Source organism: Heterodontus francisci, chromosome 36 (assembly GCF_036365525.1).
Source record: "Heterodontus francisci isolate sHetFra1 chromosome 36, sHetFra1.hap1, whole genome shotgun sequence".
NCBI lineage: Eukaryota > Metazoa > Chordata > Chondrichthyes > Heterodontiformes > Heterodontidae > Heterodontus > Heterodontus francisci.
In genome coordinates, this window is record NC_090406.1 from 47250434 (window position 1) to 47272076 (window position 21643).

A 21643-nucleotide genomic window follows, 5' to 3' on the forward strand; every position below is an offset into this window, starting at 1 on the left:
CATATGTATCCTAGCCACATGAAACTCAGTCTCATAGTAAAGTTGGAAGAATCGTACCATGTGAATATAGCGTTTTCCCTTCATTATTGCATCCTTATGTTGGCTGAGACAAAAGGCCCTGTTGGTTCTGTGCACACCATTCAGTGAACACTTTCACAATTCTTGTCTAGATTCCTTAAACTGAGTGAACCAGATCGTTAAGCACTGATATCCACTGACAATCAGAAACTGATAAATGAAAATCAGAAGCTAGATGAACAGGAACACATCCAAGATAAAAAAAAACAAATTTGTTGCATATGCAGTGTGCAATGTGGCTTGATATGCTTGTGAGCGCCCAATACTGATTGAATCATCGGGAGGAAATGTTAAATAACGGCCAGGTGCTTCTACAGAGACCCAAGACAGATGATTAGCAAGTGCCCTTCTCTCACATGCACACAGCAGAGAGCCCTGGAGCACCACCAGCAGAGATTCTGGGGCAGTATCACCTTTCTTTCCCCGTGCCCCAACCCTTTACGGTTTGACAATATTTTTTTAATAAGGTGGAAGGAAATTAACAGTCAACTATGTAAACCAGCAGTAATTGGCAAACTTGTTATTGCATTTTCAAACCGTTTCTTTTAAACTGCCCTACATGTGTGCTGTGAGGTTAATCTGTTGGCTGTTATAAACAACCCCAACTGATTTTTCTCCACTTCTGATCAGGAACCTAGCCAAAGCACATCAAGGCACTAAAAGTCAACTGATTCCCTATTACTTCAACTTCTGCATATATTTGGGTTTATTATTTAGAGCTTAGGAGTCTATGAACAGCAAAACAGAAATAAAATCAGCCTCTAATTAAAGGGAACAAAGAGTTTAGCTTCTACAGGCTTGCCACACCCTGAGATATGGTTCCCCAGGTAGCTGATGTGGTTACCCCAAAGTAACAAACCTTTCATGCAAAGGGCAATGCTTCGAAATTTGCAGAAAACAAAGGCAGGCCAAATCAAAGCATCTTAACTTTGATCTGTCAGCTCAGCAGTTTTAAAACCATATTTCATTATCTTGTAAACACCCTACTCAGGAAACCTCTCCCCTCCCAAAACTACCATCCTTTAAAAGTAGGCTGAGGCGTCTCCCTCAGTGGCTCCAGCTGATAGCAACCATGAATCTCCTAGGTTGCATCAACAATCAGTTTGTGTTACCTGATCTAAGCAGCGACAGGGAGAGAGGCTCTCTCAGTGGTCTCAGTTCTTGCAATTTGGTGGTGGGGGGGAGGTGATGGAAACAGGGGGTGTAGGGAAGGAAAGAGAAAAATGCAATGGCCCAGGTGATTCATTACTACTCAGTGATTGCTTGCTGGAAAAGCATGTAAGTCGGCAGTGATTTGGTTGTCAGCTGTGATGCTGCCCATATTCTGCCCTTCTGCACAGCTGAAAAAGAAAATGTGCTTTAGCTGCCGGAGGGAGCTCACTACCGTGGTTTGGTGTGAAAGACGTTCAGGAGAGGGGAGAAGACAGGGAGAAGCAAGTCTGCATTATTAGGCTTACATGGCCGATTACCCGGATCATCTTCATGCAGTTTTCTATCAATAATGAAACTGAAGCATAATCAACTGAGCAAGAGAACAGTTGGATTGCGTATTCCTTGATCTCTAATTAGAACTCACATAAAAGTACCAAATACATAAATGGACAGAGGAGCAGATTTTAGAACCATGCTATGTTAAAATTAACAAGTGGCAACTATTTTCAAAAAGCAATGACAGCTTTCTCAAGAATATGAACTGTCAGTTTCTGATATAACTGTGAAAATATTTGAAGAATATTTATATGTACATGTGGGGTGCACAAAATTGATAAGATCAAACCTTTGCTGGGATCCACCTTTGCTTTGGTTAAAATTGAGTTGATCTCACGCTTACTCTGTAGGTTGCACACACTTTGAAATGTATTTCTTTTTAAATTTTCATGACTTCCAAGAAGCATAGCTGAATGAAACACCATTTCCTGTTGATACATCAGCCCCTGGGAAACAAAATAGTCCTGTATGTGTTTTTTTTTGCAAGTGGAGGAGGAGGACAGAGGAGGCAGGCAGGTTTGGCACATCAGGTAGACAGTGGGAGCGGGCGGGAAAGGGGTGCACGCGGGTGCAGGACTAGCTGAGGGCAGGAGTGAGGGTGGGCGCAGGAGCATGAGTGAGTACAGGAGCAAGTGTCTGAAAGTATGAGTGAGTGAAAAAAAGACAGACAGCGATGAAGTGAGAATGAGAAGCAAAGCGAGATAATGGTATAAAGTGGTAAAAACACATAGGCAGATGCAGAAAGACACAGACACAAAGAAGGAGCACAATAAAATGAATGGCCCATGCTGGCTAGCTGCTTTTCAGTGCTACTGAAGATGTCAATCTTTGATTCATTGACCCATCTGGGAGGTCGGCAGAACCTCCTCCTAGAGGATTGTCTGTAACAGGACAACATTCTCCTCTCACTTTCCTGAGGTAATAGTACCTAGTATGAACTGAAGTCTGATTTATCCCAGGCCTTTCTAGGCTAAATAGTGCATCGGAAACCCAGCCAACTGGCAAGCAATTAAATATTTTTCTTCCTAGGTTTGCTGTACTATCTTCCCAGGACCCCTGCAAATGTTTTTAAACGGCACTTTTTTATGTTAAAATTAGACAGAATATCTTTTCATCTACAACTTTTTAATTTCTAACCAGTCTATACATGTGAACTCAATAGTGCAAACATCTGAAAATGCCATGCATTTAAAATTCAGAAGTTGCCCCCATTACTGCAATTCTCTTGTCGTCACAATTGGTCTTCTCACTCTCTGTATCTGAAACTATAAAACTGTATTAAGCCTGGCCTAATCATAGAATGACACAGCACAGAAGGAGGCCAGTCAGCACATTGTGCCTTTGCTGGCTCTTTGGTAGAGCGGCCCAATTAGTGCCAACCCCCACCCCACTCTTTCCTCAGAGCTCTGCAAATTTTTCCTTTTCGAGTATTTGTCCAATTCCCTAATTACATCTGGGGCTTGGATCCATTTAGTATTTTAATCAAAATATTACTGAAAGCAAACTGCTCACAGTTCAGAACCCCAATAAAGATGTCATTGCCTTTAACGCTTAAATATGCAGAAGACGACAGAAACTTGCTAGAGTCTACTCATCCACATGCTAAACAAATCCCCAGTGGTTCCATACTGTTCGATTTCAAATCAACTTTGCAAATAAAATCCCCGTTTCCCTTTCATGAGTCAGAGAGAGAGAGATCATCATTCAAACAAGCAGTGGTCGTTAAAGGCAGGAGAAACCTTTATAAGGTTCCAAGGCAGTAAAAATGTTCCCGAGTAATTATTTGTCAAGGTTACCCCAATGAGATTGCACCAGAAAAAAATTATGTACTGGACAACTTTTCTTGGGGATGAATGCCATTCAAGAGAACAAAGTTAACCCTCACACTGTAGGATCTTTGTCACTCATCAGGTGGGGCACATGGGACCTCAGTTTAGCAGATTACCTGAAAGATGCTGCCACCATCCCTGCAATAGGGTAAAGGAAGAAACAACTGTACTGCAGAGTACCAGTCTCTTTAAATCACTTTCTGCTGACACAACTAATATAGTGAAACTCGCCAATGCCCCGAGACGACTTGATAAAAGTCAACATATTTTCTATACAGTGGCTTGTAGGTATAACCAGATATACATATTGCAGTGTGCAGTGAGTTATGGTATTATGAAAGAGTCAGGACAGTAAGTATTGGCAAATATTCCAGTAGAGTTGAGATGACATACAGAGGTATAAGGTACCATCATACCCAAGCTTCCCCTGCACTGTCCACACCTGACACTCTCTCTCTATCCCTTTCACTGTGTCTCTATTTCCCTCACGCAGTTCCAGAAGGGATTGCTGGACAGCAATCAAGAAACTAATTAACCTTTCTCTCTCACCGCCACACATTGAGGGCCCAATGAAAACAGCCAACTGAGCAAAAGGCTTACCTCATTCCTGGTCAGTATGGTTCAGAGCCATATCAAATGGTGTAATTATCCACAAAGATACATCTGGGTCTAACTCCAATCAATATATTTAGCCCACCTTCCCTATCCTCTCCTGATTTTTGATCTATCTTTCTGTAGGAACTGGCCAAGTAGCTAACGTACACCTGTGAGCCTAGACAGTAAACTTTGGCAGGCTGTTTGTGCATTCATATGTGTTACATGCACAAGTATGTTTCTATTTGTTGTTGAGATGGAGGCAACCTGGCAAGGCTGCATATAATGCCAATCCCGAGTTGCCCTAAAAAGAAAATTGGCAGTGGACCTTATCCTTAAAGCAGTGCAGTTCCTGTGGTGATGGTGCTTGTATGCTAGCGTTTGGTAGAACACTCCAAGACGTTGACTCTAGTGATGATGGAAGAATAGCAGTACATGCCCAACTCAGGATGGTGTGTTACTGACAGAGACCTGTCATCAGTAGGGATATTGATCAAGCTGACTGCCTGCCCTGGATAACGTTGAACCTTGAGAGTACTCTTGTGGCTGCATCAATTCAAGTGAACGTTGAGCATTTTATCACACTCCTGATTTGAGTTTTGTAGATGGTGGATAGGCAGCGAAGGGTCAGGAGATGAGCTACTCATTGCAGAGTACCCAGGATCCTTACTATTTGCAGCCACCATGTTGATATGGCTGGCGCAGTTCAGCTTCTGGTCAACGGTGACCCCAGAATGTTGATAGTAGTGGATTCAGCAATGGTGTGCCATTAAGGTCAGGCAAAGGTGGTTAGACCTTTGCTTGTTACAGATAATCATTAACTGGCACTTTTGAGACACTAATGTTGCTTGCCATTTGTGGTTGCTGTCCAGGATCTGATGTAGGCTGGCATGGGCTTTTTCATGATTTTGGAGTTGCGAAAGATGATGAACATAGTAAAATTGCGAGCAAACAGTTCCACTCTTCATCTTAATGTGGAGGGAAGGTCATTGATGAAGCAAGTAAAGATGGTTAGCCCAGGACACTGCTCTCAAACTCCAGCAGTGAGGTCCAAGGCTAAGGGGATTAGCCTCTGACAACCAGCCAATCACTAGTGTGCTTTCCATGTGACTTTGCAGTTTTGCTAGGGTTTGTTTGTATGTTGCTCAGCTGAATTGTGCCTCTAGGTCAAAAACAAGTGCTCTCACCTCTCCACTTGCATCATGTCTGTGATTTAAGACTGTGACAAGGTCCAGAGCTGAGTGGCTCTGGCAGAACCTAAAATGAGGTCTTGATAGGCAAATGTCACTCGATATAAGTATTAATGATTCTTTCCAGCACTGCTGCTGATGGGGAAGCCAATACAGCAGCAGTTAGCCAAGTTAAATGTCTTTTTTTTATTGGCAGGACATATTTGGGCAACATTGTCGGGTAGATGCCAGTTTCATAGCCATACTGGAACAACTGGAATAGGTCTGATGCACAAATCTTCAACACTACAACCAGATGTAGTCAGGATCCATAGCCTTCACAGCACCATGTATTTGGCTACCTTTCATCACATTTCTCTTAACGTCCCATTTTGTAATAGTTGTTTTAGGCCACTTCAAATTGCATTAAAAGTCAACCATATACTGTGGGACTGAGGCCACATGTTGGCCAGACCACACAAGGTCAACTCGTTCTCTTCCTTGAAGGACATTAGAACCAGCTGGGATTTTACAACAATCTAGCATTTTCTGGTGTTAGTCCACAAATTACCAGATTTATTGAATTCAATTTCATAACTTGCCAGTGGGACGCCATACCCTATTGATTACAGGGTAGATGTCCAGTTAGGACGGTGGAAGAAACAGCGAAAATTTAAGAAACAGTTGGTTGCTGTGATAGGATAACTTCAGGATTTTTCTGAATTTTCTTTATTTGTTCTCAGGACAGGGCTGACACTGGCAATGCCACATAAACTGCCCATCTTTAGTTGCCCTGAGAAGGTGGTGGTGAGCCTTTTGCTTGAACATCTACAGTAATTGTATTGATGATCTTCTCACAATGCTTTAGGTAGGGAATTCCAGGATATTGACCCAGTGACTTTGAAATATATGTCCTATTCAGGATGGTGCTTGATTTGGAATCAATGGTGTTTCAATGACATTGCTCCTTGTCCTTCTCAGTTTAGGGAGTTGGTTTGGTGTAATCATGGTGGGTTACTACAGTGCATCCTGTAGGTCATACACACTGTAGCTACAGTGCGCCTGAGGTGTAAGAGGCATCCAGTAGAAAGCTAACAGTCATCCCCATCCTTGTGCATAATCATATACAGCAGTGATATATCCACAGTTAAACAGCCTGCTTCACTCACTGTTTAAGCTCACCCATACAGATTACTGATATCCATGAAACTACACCCCAGCATCTCACTGCTTTTAAAAAAGAATGCAAGAAATATAAGAAATTTATGTTGGTGGCCAGGGGTGGAGGTCATGATCCATCAGGAAGATCATATTTTGAAACTTTCTTAAAAAGGGAAAGTGAAAGTATTGGGGCGGCACAGTGGCGCAGTGGTTAGCACCGCAGCCTCACAGCTCCAGGGACCCGGGTTCGATTCTGGGTACTGCCTGTGCGGAGTTTGCAAGTTCTCCCTGTGTCTGCGTGGGTTTCCTCCGGGTGCTCCGGTTTCCTCCCACATGTCAAAGACTTGCAGGTTGATAGGTTAATTGGCCATTATAAATTGCCCCTAGTATAGGTAGGTGGTAGGGAAATATATAGGTGGGGATGTGGTAGGAATATGGGATTAGTGTAGGATTAGTATAAATGGGTGGTTGATGGTCGGCACAGACTCGGTGGGCCGAAGGGCCTGTTTCAGTGCTGTATCTCTAAAAACTGAACACCACCACTCATGACTTTTAATAATACAGTATCTCAGTGAGTTCACAAATAGGAATATCAACACATCCCAGATAGAAACTGTTGCAGAAAAAAACTTATCTGCCATTTAAGTTGTCTCTTGGCTCCACTTTATTCGTCCTTGTTTAGGCTGATAGAAGGGAAGTGGTAACATATGTAAAATCCAATGCGGGAAATCTGTTTCTATTTCCTGACATCACTATCTCTCACCACTGTCAAAGTATATTTCTTTGATAGGGGCGGTGGCACCAAATAAATACAAACAAAGTGAGCAGGCAATGATGAATGAGGATTCCTCTTTCAGGACAGCTCTCGAGTTCAACGTTATAATGATATATAATTTATTTTATCTGTTTGCCTTCTTGTTGACAACATGTAACTCAACAACTACACCAAAAAATGCAGCAAACACTCCACTACCAGAACACAGGGTAAAGCACGCATTCGTAACTCTAAGGAAAGCCAACCTCTGGTTAAATAGCAAACATTACTATCAAGTAAAATCCCATAAAAGACAAAGAAACGGAGGTAATGAGAACACTTGGATTGACTGAACCAACATAAAACCATGGCAGGGAAACCCAACAGAAAGGTTTGCATTAGCCTATTGCTGAAGAGCACACAATCAGGCCAAATCCACTGATGCCTCTCCCATGTTTTCCATTAGCTTGGTTTAGTTCATGGTTCACTCATAACACACGTTCACTAACTTTGTAAAGAACTTAAATATATGCAAAGAGAGGACATTGAGAACACCAAGTTCATGCACAATACACTCAGGACTGAGAGCTGAGTAGTGATACTGTGGACATAGGTTAATAAAAATTTCAATTCATCATCAATGCCTTGCATGCACCAGCTGAATATTACAGGAAGCAATTGCACTGAAGCAGAATCAGGTCAATTGCCTCAAGTAGTGCATGGTGGGGAGATGGGGGTGGCAGGGGAGACAGGGGTGGGGGATGGGGGATAAGAAAGAAATGTTAACACCCAGCCACCAACCAAAGTATGTGCTGGCCAAAGGCCTTGGTGATGCATCTATCCTGGTTGATGTTTATTTGCAAAGGATTGTCACCTTGGACAGAACCAAAATAAACACTTCAATCCAGTCTATGACAACCTCATAACAGTCTTAATATCCAGCGTAATGCTGGTGGGAATCAGTTAGCCCCTTGCCAATGTACAGTTGGTCAGTTGCCAATGATTACTGAATTACTTTCCCCCTCTATGCCCATCTCTAGAATTTTATTTTTGGAAAGGCTGCTAGCTGTCATTATAAGGTTGGCCACTGGTTAGAAGAATTTTTTCTCCACTATGTTAGACAAAAAGCGAGGAAAGGGCAAGAGATATTTAAGAGATCAGTATTATTATGGAGAAATGGCTAGCATGATTTTTAAAAGAATGGCAAGAGAAGCTGGTGAGGTGTCCAGTTGTAGGCTTTAGTAGAATGATCACACTAGCACAGAGTGGGGAGGGGGACGGGAGGGGGTGATTGTGGACAGAGAGTATCACTGATCTCAACTTACAGAGCTGAAGTCTGCAAAACCCAAAGTAGAGTCTTTAGAAGTTTTACTTGAGGAAGTAGGCGTGAAGGGATCTTTACCGCTGAATGGGTCACCGAGCCCCTTTTTACTTTGAAACGGGTCACCATCATCAGCGCCAAAGGGCTGGAAAGGATCGTGGGACTTGACAGAGTCGGCTGAGCCAGGCCTGTTTACAGGGGTACTTTTACCTGGAAAGTTTAGAAAGAACAGAATTATTTCCCACCAGGAGATAAAGTCAGCCTTTAACCCCTTCACCAAAGGCACTAAGGTTATTGTCATTTTTAGGGGTGGGGAGCTTTTGCGATTCGTTGCAATAGACATTTTAGAATTTAGCTAGAATTCTAAGGATAAGTAATTCCAAGAGCCGACACAGGCACATTGGGCTGAATGGCTGCCTCCTTTGCTGTATGATTGGATGAAGTGCAGCATACTGACATGTCAGTGCACTGTGGCAGGTTCAAAACCCCCGCACTGCTGTGCTCCCAATCTCAGTTATGGCAAGCGCCAGCAGAATCCACAAATGAGTACACAGGACATCTTTTCTCCAGCCTGCACACCTCCTGGTCACTGACTCAAAGCAGCGTTAATGGAGGGATAGGAGTGACCAGTGCAGATTATGCAGGGACTCCAGTTGGAGAATACCACACAAACACAGAAAACCTTTACTTCTGGTGCAAGCCAAAGTGGTCAGGGAAAATCACACTGTTAAGCTGAAAGCAGGTCAGTGAGATCCAGGTAGCACATTGTTGAAATGGCGGTGAAGAGGTTAATCTGTCTTTTAGAAAATGGAACCACAGGAAATGTTATTTCCTATTCGATCATACCCAGAAAAATGCACCGTTTTAACTGGCTGAATGCTACAGTTTGAATGGAGATTGGAGGCAACATTTACATTTTGCATTATGCTGTTTCCAGCCAAATCTGACAAGACAACATTTTGAAAGTACCAATAGCTTTCTACACTGCCTTGCCAAATGGCATTGTAGGGATGCAGTTTAGAATTTACAAAGGTATGATCGAATGGCAATGACATACTAGTAACTGTACTGTAGCAGAGAATGAGAACGGCCAGCCAACTCATGATTCCCTGGTGCAGTACATACAGGTGTATGTTATTGCTCAAATCATTCTGCATATCACTTCCCTCAAGATAGCAAGAGAATGGGTCTCTTACAGCATTAAACACAGATAGAGGGGGCATGGCCTCTTACAGAATTAAACAAAGATAGAGGGAGCATGGATTTTTACAGGATTAAACACAAGCTAGAGAGGGCAAGGGCTTTTAACAGGATTAAACACAAGACAGAGAGGGCATGGGTTTTTACAGGATTAAATACAAGATAGAGTGGGCATGGGTTTTTACAAGAGAGAGAGGGCATGGGCCTTTTACAGGATTAAATACAAGATAGAGAGGGCATGGGTTTTTACAGCATTAAATGCAAGATAGAAGAGGGCATGGGTTTTTACAGCATTAAATGCAAGATAGAGGGGGCATGGGTTTTTACAGCATTAAATGCAAGACAGAGGGGGCATGGGTTTTTACAGGATTGAATACAAGATAGAGGGGGCATGGGTTTTTACAAGATTAAACACATGATAGAGAGGGCATGGGTTTTTACAGGATTGAATACAAGATAGAGGGGGCATGGGTTTTTACAGCATTAAATGCAAGACAGAGGGGGCATGGGTTTTTACAGGATTGAATACAAGATAGAGGGGGCATGGGTTTTTACAGGATTGAATACAAGATAGAGGGGGCATGGGTTTTTACAAGATTAAACACAAGATAGAGAGGGCATGGGTTTTTACAGAATTAAATGCAAGACAGAGGGGGCATGGGTTTTTACAGGATTGAATACAAGATAGAGGGGGCATGGGTTTTTGCAAGATTAAACACAAGATAGAGAGGGCATGGGATTTTATAGGATTAAGTACAAAATAGAGAGGGCATGGGTTTTCACAAAATTAAACACAGATAGCAAGAGCGTAGGCATTCACAGAGTTAAACATCGACAGCGAGGACATTGGCCCTGACAGAATTACATACAAATAAAGAGGACATGAGTCCTTACAGGAATAAACACAGATAGAGAGGACATGGGCCCTGACAGGATTATGCATGGATAAAGAGGGTATGGGTTCTTAGGGTCAGGATTAAATACAGATAGAGAGGGCATGGGTTCTTAAAGGATTAGAAATAAAATAAACATTTGCAAATTTAACTAAAACAAAAATGCAATTTGAAGATACTAATTATCAGTAGGGACCAAAAGGTTAAGAGGGTCAATTTCCATTTCCATCTGTTTCACCATCGCATGGGCCAGTGGATTCCATCCTTTAAGAGCATTACATTATTGTCAGGGTACACCCGTACCATGATAATTCAAAGGGTTGAAATCAGCGAGGTCGTCCCAAGTGAGTTACTGCCTGGAATCAAAACGTGCAGCATCAAAAGAATGAGAAACTCACATACCTCACTTAGGCAAAGGAAGCGACAGTTTGTTTCTTTCTATTACAGACAGTTAAAAAAGAAAATTACGATACAGAAAAACAGCACATCAGCAATCAACACACTGTGGCATGAAGGGGCAGAATGACAATAGGTGTGGGCCAGGTGCTCATCTGAGGCATGTCATCCAGGATAGGTGACAGGCAGAGGGCAGGGGCTTCTCCAGAGAAGGGAATGTGGTGGGGGGATAAAGTCAGCGGCAGTGATCATGGATGACTCTTGTGCTTGCCTGTGCCAATTCAAGAGCAGGCTTGCCAATGACATACCAACCCTCCTAATGGAGCTTGATGAGCACTACCGGGGTGGGTAATAAATTCGTTAATAAATAATTCCTTCCTCTTCTGGAACTTCTAGAAATGAATAGAACCATTCTTCCCTGGCAAATGTGAAGACTGAACTCACTCCCTCAAATGGCTCAACAAGTTTGTCCAGAGAACAGTTGAGCCATAAAGAGCAGGAAGGCCCCAGATTCAGTGCCCAGTCAATGCTGACTTAGCTGATCTAAGCCAGGGCAGCAGTAGATGCTCACGGGAATGGGGAGTAGAAAGGCGAGGTCCCTGCACCTGATGGTCAAACAACAACCCCTGCTAGAAGGGTGTATGTGTGGACGCTGGGCAGAGACACAATGATGCTTAGCTATGAGCTCCTGCAGTTGAACAACTTGCTGGCACTCATTATCAAGGCTCGAACATGATTAACTGAACCAGAGAAAATCAACACCTTCAGGACAAGAGGAAGCAAATTGACAATAAAAAAAATAGTAAAAAGTGAGAGCATTGCAATGCTACCTGTGGTGCCATGGTATTGGAGGCCACAATTAGGAAGGCAGCTGCTATTCAGTTGCTGCAGAGCACCATGACAGTTTCTAGTGTCAGAATATTATGGCCGTTGAAGGTAGCTCCCAATCATTTCAATAGCACCTTTGAGGTTGCTTTGTCAGGAGTGAGTCATTTTGAACACACTGTCAGAGAAACTTGTAACATAGGGAAGCAGAACCCAATAAAAAAAAAGAACATTTATTGGGCAAAATTGATTCAAAAGCTAACAAAGGCTAACCAAAGGAAACAGTCCAAACTTGCATCTGCAATAATCTCATGTCTAATCCTGTTGGCTTAGAGTAAAAACATAGAAAAGATCAATAAAGCTTTATACAAGCATTAGCCCACACCCGCTCAGACATGCAAAGCATGACAATGTACTGACTGATTGCTTTAATTCAATCACCAAACAAGAATCATTCAGAAAGGCAACATACAGCTGATGGCACACTTGGAGTTGCTTTTAATCTGCTGAGCAGAGAAGGTGAGCCCTGGGTTCCTCCAGAACTCCAGCTGTTGCCAACAGAATGCACAGATACAGGGTCAAAATAATCATTGCCAATCATTGCACACACAGTGGGAACTTAAGAGGGTACAATTACCACACATTTTAACATATTACCATGTCATCACAAGTAGGAAAACTTCTGAAATACCAACTGTGGGACTATTTTTAATGACAACAGGGGCTGAATTTGAGCAGACCGCATAAGCTGGAAGTAGCACAAAACATTAAACAAATTCCTCATTAAACTCTATATTTGTAGATCAGAAAAGAATCATTACTATTTCCTCAGTAAACGAAAGCAGCAGGGTTGGGATCAACCTACTATAGTGCCTACTGTAATGTGCTATAAAGCCACAGGTGGTTTTAAAATCTCATCGTGAAAGTGGTTAAACTGCTGCTTTTGAACTGTGCATAAACAGACTAGAAGTGCTACCAGCAATTTTCAAAAAAGACCATTTTACCTAATATTACATTTTTAAACACCAGCCAGTGAAAACAGTAGTAGGAATTATTAATTATTCAGAATGAAAGAGTAAATTCTGTTACGATTTTGATTTGGCTCAGTTCTCCACACATTGTAACAGATTAAGATATGACGCCTGATTATGAGGAGTCATACAGAAGAATTTACTGGTTCACCATTCTGTGAAGAACCATGGTAAATACAGGCTTTTAACTCACAGAGAGAACATAAAGCCTAAGAGATTTTAGAACGTTAAGATTTTTCTCATGAGAAAAAGCTGTTTGAAAGCAAATTTGGTAACAATTATTAATTATCACCCTCCAATCAAAGTTTAAGTTGAACATGAAATTTAAAGCGAGTTACCCAGGGTCACAACTTTGTATGTACAGCTTATTTGGTAACTTTTTGGACAAGATTTATCTGGGTGAGGGGGTTCTCAACTACCGGCAAAAGTGCCAGCGAGAGCCCCATGTTGTTTCCTCTGGGGAAGGCCTGCTGGATCAAGTGCCAATTAGGCACTTAAGTGGACAGTGGCAGGTCTTCCCCGGGATTAAGGGCCCCCGTGGCAGAAGTCCCACCTTCTGAGAGCTGCTGGCCGCTCAGAGGCCGGGAGCTCTTTAACTGAGCAGCGCCACTACAGAGACGGTGCTGCTGCCGGTACTGATCTCCACTGAGGCCCTGGATCCAGGCTGCAGGTAAGTCAGGACGGATGGGTTTCATGGGTTGGGATGTCGGGGAGGGAAGGGGATTTTTAGGGAAATCGGCAGCAAGGGCAGGAGAGTGGCTCTCAGCAGCACCCCTTCCTGATGCTGGGTCCCTCATTCAGGCACTAAGTGCCTTTTGACGAGGTGCACCCCCGGCCCCTCCCACCAGAGCCAGCAACAACCGCACAGGTTTGCTTAGCATGTTCCCCGCGTCGTCACTGGCTCGCTCACTGCTGGGCTACTTCCAGCAGCGGTGGGATGAGGCCCTTAAGTGGGCATTAATTGTCCACTTAAGGGCTTCAATTGGCAGTGGGATGGGAAGGCCGTTCACAGGCCTTCTCATTCCAGACTTAATTTGGGGGGAGGGGGGAGGTGGAGGGGGGAGGTGGAGGGGGGAGGTGGAGGGGGGAGGTGGAGGGGGGAGGTGGAGGGGGGAGGTGGAGGGGGGAGGTGGAGGGGCTCTCCCCCAGCCCCTGCCACCATCCTGCCCAATTATATGCTCTCCCTACCTCCAAACCCGACGTGGGGGAGAGCATAAAACTCCCCCCTTTGACACCACAAAACTCAGTTTATAGCTCGTTCTGTAAATATCAAATAGCTATTGCTGATTAAAGGATCTGCTAGCTCTCTTCATATTTCCTAATTGTAGTGCTGCTTGATTTGGTACTTCTTATGTGAAATGCCTAGAGACCCATATTATATTAAAGGCGATTATACATGTTGTTGCATTAGGACATGAATTTGGGAAATGCACAAGATATGAGAGACAGGTCCAACTGGACTATCCCTCTAGTTCCAGCACAGGTTACAGCAGGATGTACACAATGCATTTTTGCAAGGAATCATTTTACTGGAAGCACGATGAAATAAGAGATACTTGGACAGTTGTTCAGTTTTCATCCTCAATAGTTAAAATACTTCATAGGCATTTGCTCCAAAAAACACTACGAGGTCTATTCAAATGCAAACCAGTATCACCGAGACAGGAAACACGAAAACATAGATGACAATTACTGTGGAAACATCTAATATGATAAATGACTATCATCCTGTGGCTTAAAGAGTCAATATATGGTCTTCTACCAAATACTAGGGCCATTATGTGTTATTACCTGCGATGCTGTCTTCGGTTTTTTCTTGGCACAGGTGCCAAGACAAACTAAAGCAAAGTAGGTAATTCGGCAGCTGACTTTGGTCGCAAAGTATCTTGGCGTTGTGGGAGCTTAAAAAATTGGATTAGCCAATTAATTGGAACACTGTCCTTTAGGATCGAGTTTAATTCGAGCCCAAACTGATGGGATCATGCCCTCTCTATTGGCAGCAAAGGGTCCAAATGAAATGATTTTGGAAATTCCCAACCTAGTGCCATACCACAAGTGTGTAGAGTCTCACAATAATGGTTTGGTGTGGGAAATGTCAGTGTATAGTAAGCGATACTCCTGAAAGGTTTGGCAGGGGGTGGTTCAGACGTATTGCTAAGATATAGCAGAGGAAACTTTACTCTGTATCTAACCTATGCTATACCTGGCACGAAGGCAAACAAGCAGGAAAGTTTAGAGATACAGCACTGAAACAGGCCCTTCGGCCCACCGAGTCTGTGCCGACCATCAACCACCCATTTATACTAATCCTACACCAATCCCATATTCCTACCACATCCCCACCTGTCCCTATATTTCCCTACCACCTACCTATACTAGGGACAATTTATAATGGCAAATTTACCTACCAACCTGCAAGTCTTTTGGCTTGTGGGAGGAAACCGGAGCACCCGGAGAAAACCCACGCAGACACAGGGAGAACTTGCAAACTCCACACAGGCAGTACCCAGAATTGAACCCGGGTCGCTGGAGCTGTGAGGCTGCAGTACTAACCACTGCGCCACTGTGCCGCCCCAAAGTATTCTACTTCCAGCATGTATATTATGGACAAACAGGAAAAAGAAAAATCATTTCCAAAATAAGTACATAAAAAAGCAGCATGTAAAGAAAGCGCCTGTTGAGACATTACCCCCCCAGTTATTTTCATAATCATCTTCAATGCCTGTTCCCATGTTGCTGGTGGCCAAAGGTAGAACTGACCTTAGGAATCAGGCCCAGCCCCTGCTCCCCCACATCCGTTTTAACCACACACCCCCGCCAAAACCTGTCCAACCCCCTCCCCCAAACCCATCCAACCCCTCTCCCCCAAACCCTTCTCTCCAAACCCATCCGACTCCCCCACCCACAAACCTGTCCAAGCCCTCCCACAACCCATCCAACTTCCCCCCAACCCATGAAGTCATCCTCCCCCAAATCCGTCCAACTCCCTTTCCCCCCAAACCCATCTAACCCACCACTCCCAAAGTGGTCCAACTGCAGCCAGCAAGAATGCTGCTCCATTAGCGATGTAACTATGGTCAAGTGTAAGAATCCTTTGGAGTGCAATTTGATGGTAGACTGACAGCATGCAATGCAAGGTAATGCTCTGCCAAAACATGAGCAGCAATATAAAAGCCCCTTCTGTGCTGCAAGAGGCATGAGAACGATCTCAGTTACATTCCATTGTGCACTGCAATGTAAAATGTATAAATATAACTTCCTTTGTTGGGCCACTGTTGGTTTGTGTTTGGATTAACAGGCTAAGCCATGCCCCTGTTTATATTTGCCTTTTAGGTTGTGAAGGATCCAGTGGTGAAAATGGTGCCAGGGCAATTTGAGAGTCTGGTGATTCAGAGAATGCTTAGACTAACTCTAAGTAGATCTGAAAACCTCATCACTGCACTCTAACTTACTCCAGATGTGATCAGAATACACATCCTGGTCACTACAGGCTGGTTGAAACATACGAACATACGAATTAGGAGCAGGAGTAGGCCTCTCGGCCCTTCGAGCCTGCTCCGCCATTCAATAAGTTCGTGGCTGAACGGATTACTCCACATTTCCACCTACCTCCGATAACCTTTCACCCCTTTGTTTAGTTCAGAAAGTTCAGTTTGGAACTCACTTATTCCTCTATTATATACCCATTAATAAATAAAGAGCCTCATACACATGAACAATACAGAAAAAAAAACTTACCTTCTGAAGTCCTGGCAAACTTGTGCTCTGAGCTCCAGGCACTGCCCTCTCTGAGTTGAAGTTGGCTCCCATTTTAAATGACATTAAGTGTGTCCTCTCCTTAGGCACTGTTCGATTTCCTTTCAACCTCAAAGAAACCCATTCTCGATCTTTTCTGTTCCCACTACTGTCCTATCTCCAACCTCCCCTTCCTTTCAAATGTCCTCAAAAGTGCTGTTACCTCCAAGCACTGTGCTTATTTCTCCCATAAGACGTCATCTGAATCCTTCCCACAGCACTAAATAATTCTGATCAAAGTCACAAACAGTATTCACTGTGGTTGTGATCATGATACATTAGGCGTCCTCACCCACTCAGCCTTTAGCAGAGTCAATCACACAATTTTCCTTCAATATCTATCCTCCATTGTTCAGTTTTGTGGGACTGCCTTTTTTTCAGTTCCAATCTCACCCAACTAGTCATAGCCACAGCATCTCCAGCAATGGCTTTTCTTCCCAATCCTGCAAAGTCACATCCAGAATCCCTTAAGGATCCATTCTTCACCTTCTCCTGTCCTTCATCTACAGGTTGAACCAGTCTATTCACAACTATCGTATCCAAAATACTCTGCGCTGAGCTTCTGACCCCATAATCATCTCCATCACAAAGACCTCCTACTTTTACCATGGCAGGGGAGGTCTCCCCAGTGTTCTGGCCAATATTTATCCCTCAATTAGTAATCCAGAGGCCCAGGCCAGTGCCCTGGGGGCATGGATTCAAATCCCACCAGGGTCGCTGATGGAATTCAAGTTCAATTAATTAATAATAAAAATCTGGAACTGAAAGCTAGTCTCAGTAATGCTACCATGAAACTATAATCGATTGTCGTAAAAACCCATCTGGTTCACTAATGTCTGTCAGGGAAGGAAATCAGCCGCCCTTACCTGGCTGGACGACATGTGACTCCAGACCCACAGCAATGTGGTTGACTCTTAACTGCCCTCTGAAATGACCTAGCAAGCCACTCAATTGTCAAGGGCAATTAGGGATGGGCAACAAATGCTGGCCTTGCCAGTGATGCCCACATCCATGAAAGAATAAAAAAAAATGACATTGCTGTTTGTGGGAGCTTGCTGTGTGCAAATTAGCTGCCATTCTTCCTACATTACAACAGTGACTACATTTCAAAAAGTACTTCCTTGGCTGTAAAACTCTGGGATGCCCTGTAATCGTGAAATAACTTTCTATTAATAAAGAGACTAACTGTAAAATGGAAGCCACTGGAACAAGTGTTAAGTCTCTCTGTTTACACAGCATCAAATACAAAAAGACCCTAGTGGTTTAGAGCCACGGTCTGCAGTGAGATTGGCCTTAAATTACATCTATAGCTTTTAAAAGAAAACTTTGTTTCAGCAACTGTCTACTGCTTCAGACGCTTACTGTGGGATTATTCTATTGAAGGGCACCAGTGACTTCTGATGCCCTTCCTACAGGTTGACCAAGAAATAGTCAAAAATAGCACAAGTTAATGCTAATTGGAACATACTAATTCATGTTGGAGGCTACTTCTCGAGGCACCATTACAAACACTGCACTACAGGGCCAAATCCAGAGCGCTGCTCAGTCAATCAAACACATGGCAATGACCCCTAGAAACAACATTTACACTACACTCAAGCTCTTTGCACTTTAGAGCGACAGGTATGGGGAATGGAAATGTCACACTACACTTCCCTGCTAGTTCAGTGAATACAAATGCTCCCAGTGGCAGTACTGAGCCATTGAGGCCAAAGATATCCCAGCTTCAATCCCTGGTTTATGCTAAGTTAACCCCTCAATTATAGCAGCATCACTGGTGCCAAAATTTGCCTCAGTGTACCTGACTAGTTATGGGGAAGGAGCGGGGTGGTGGCAAAGAGAGTCAATCTCTGGTTCCTGCAAACTGCATGTGTGGATGAGAGGCAAGGACGGTACTCCTGCTGGGAGTGTGTATGGATGTAAGCTGAAGACCGTACTCCTGCTGGCAGTGTGTGTAAGGACGTTAAGTGGAGGAAACAGTATCTCTGACAGGAATATGTAACTTGAGGACAGAACTCCTACTAGGAATGTGTGTATGGATGCAATGTGAGGACATCAGGATCTGTTGTGATGCCCTGTTGAACAGCCTGCTGATGCTTAACGTTCAAGTTGGCCCATTAAGAATGACCACTTGAGGTGGTTCAAAAGGCGGCCACGTGGAATTGTACTTCATTGCAAACCAGCTACTCGGAGAAAAGGAGAGAATAAGGGGTGGGAGAAATGGGAGAAGAATGGCGAGGGAAAATAAATAAAAATGCTGCCAGAGAACTGTCCCCTAGATCATTCCAACATTCATTTTTGATTAAAAAGAGACTCTAGTACACAATGGTTAATTCACAATCACTATTTACACCTACAGATGTGTTGCCAACCATTTTTTGACTGAGGCATACACACAGGGACCATTCTTGGCTGCTCACCAGCTGCTAATGCAGCATTTATGTGCGAACAAATCTGGAATAAATGTATAGTATTGTGTCACAACACAGCTGGATTTAATGGGGTGGTTCATGAGCTTTGATGCATTTTCAGATCAACTTACTATGGATTTTAAAAAACCCTATTCCTTGCAAGTTGAACAGGAATTACCAACTGACCAGTCACCTGTAACATCAACCAGATCTTGGACACAACCCACCTTGACACATTTAGAGAAAAACTATTTGGTATTAAATGTAAGCTGCGCTTGTGAAAAGACGACGCCCTAAACCATTTCATTTAATTGTGGTGGATTGCAACACATTTTTTGTAAATGCAGTCCAAAAGGTGCACAGAATGCTAATATAACTTTGAAGAGGGAAACAAAACAAAACAACAAAAAAAATTCAAATGATTGAGATTGCGAGTACTTGAGTACATTGGTGCTTTATCGCCCTATGGTCTGATGACAAAGATAACAAGATGATAAGCTGAGAAGCCTGGTGTCAGCCTCCCGCTTACTGACAGTGTTTGTCACAAACCAGTGCTGAGCTCTTTCCACGGTAGAACAAATAGCATGGCAGTATGGTAGCAAGTGGTTACAATACTGGACTAATGGCATGAAATCCCACAATGGCAGCTGGGGAATTTCAAATTCAACTAAATAAAACCTGGAATTACAAAAAGCTAGTATCAGCAATAGTGGCCATGAAACTACCAGAATGTCATAAAAGCCCATTTGGTTCACTACTGCCATTTAGGGAAAGAAATCTGCTGTGCTTATCCAGTCTGGCATACATAATATTAATTGTACATCAGTTGGGAGTCAATTGTTTTCAGGAGGTGGGTATTAATTGGGGACTTAACTATGCTCATATATATAGGAGCAGGCTGAAAGTGTGGTTGTCAGTTGGAGGTGCACAATATGCATGATGTCTAAATCCAGTTTCATCCTTCACTGTCTGACTATCTAAGTTATAACATATGTGACTCCAATGTGATTGACATTTAACTGCCCTCTGAAATGGCCTATCAAGCCACTCGGTTGTATTCAAGGCGGTGGCATAACACCACTTTCTTGAGCAACTAGGAGTGGGCAATAATTGCTGGACTTTCCCGCGACACCCACATCCCGTGAATTAATAAAAAAAAGTGCCTAAAATTTACTTTTCAAATCGTACGCATCACACAACTGCATTCCATGTTACTTCAAAATTGCAACATTAATTTAACTCGGTGGTTCATGCAGATTGAGCCAGAGAGTGCGAAGGCACAGAGTGAAAACACGCAAAAGGCGGCAAGAATGAAAAGCAAGACGACAAGTGGAAGGGCGAATAGGAAAAGGAGAGGTCACAAGTGAGGAGGAAGAAAACGTGATCACGGGAATCCAGGGAGCGGAGCCTAGGCACATGAGAAAATTGATAATGACAATGATGCAGTGCTTGCGCAGAACATTGAAAAATTAAGAAAACCAGAAGTGACCGGAATGTGACGAATCTTGCTCTGTAACAAAAATATACGACAGTAAAAGTAACCCACCCACCCTGACAGTTTCCTCCCTTGCTAAAAGCAGTCTGCTGAGAGCAGTGGATCACACTGCCGTGAGCAGCAGCAGCAGCACACCTCTGTAACAAGTGGCAACTCTCAGTAAAAGCCTGCGTTCAGCACAAGTTTTGTGAACTTCGTTGAATGCTCCTCCACCACCCCACCCCTCCTTCCTCAGTTCCTGCAGCTCAGGTTGCAGACTTTGCAGGTTTTCTTGCTTTGAAGCACAGCAGGTGCTGGATAAGAATGACAAATTTTCATAAAACCTTTCCTGAAATTTACTTTCTCCTTAAATAAAATAAAAACATACAACACTAAAAAAAGGAAAAAAAAAATCACTCAAAAACGTATAAAAATAAAACACAGTTACACCAGCCATCTTCAAATTGAAACCTGTCAGTTACTTGAAACCCTTTGCCACAAGCCACTGCTGTGGAGAAACGACACTTGTCTAAAGCTTAGCTGAAACGTTTTATTCAGTGTACCTACCAAATACCCCGAAAAGCCACAGCAGCTTTTAACCCTTACCGTGTTGGTACACCAAAGCCACAAGAGCTACAGCTTCAGGTTTTAGGAGAGAAAAACATTTTGAATGCTCTCACTTAACAGTAACTGGGACAGCTTGTGCGTGACAATGGGTGGTAGATACCTGCGACATTGCAAGAAGGGTGCTGCCTCTGAGATTCTAATTCAGAAATTTATTGTCTGGGTTCTCACAAAGGGCAATTCAAATTATCCACAAGAACCTGTCACAACTATATCCCAGAGAACACCAAATATTGACACTGTGGAGTCCCCTTAGTGGCAAATTAGCAAATACACATTAGAAGGAGATGGCCGTGGCTAGTAGGGTGTAGCAACAATAACAGACTTCCAAACAAGTCTGAATCCCAGATAAGCGATATAACGACATTCAGTGTCTCAAAGGGTGGGTTTTACAGTGGGCATCTTCCAGATTGTCTGATGGAGGAGCAAAGGGTATTGACTAATGCAACACTGGGGGAGCTACATCTGTAAGGGGAGGGGCGTGGGGGGAGAGGGAGGTCATTGTAGGAGGGGGGGGGGAAAGATAAAGGGAGTGAGTGGGGGAGGAGAGATGGAGCAGGGTGAGGAACTGGGGAAGGGGAGGGATGGTGCCGAGGGAGG

General features: G+C 43.4%; 1 protein-coding gene across 11 annotated transcripts in view; it reads right to left on the minus strand.

Annotated features, from left to right (window-relative positions):
- The window catches only part of eps15l1a (epidermal growth factor receptor pathway substrate 15-like 1a), a 419830-nt gene that overhangs the window by 29474 nt on the left and 368713 nt on the right, over positions 1 to 21643 (minus strand). For 7 of the 11 annotated variants that reach the window (XM_068016623.1, XM_068016624.1, XM_068016622.1 and 4 more), the window contains one exon: positions 8399 to 8604. The exons of 2 other annotated variants lie outside the window; for them this stretch is intronic. In XM_068016623.1, the coding sequence (XP_067872724.1) occupies positions 8399 to 8604 (206 nt within the window). The remainder of the gene's footprint in view (positions 1 to 8398; positions 8605 to 21643) is intronic. 2 more of the 11 variants (XM_068016629.1, XM_068016627.1) reach the window with 2 other exon arrangements.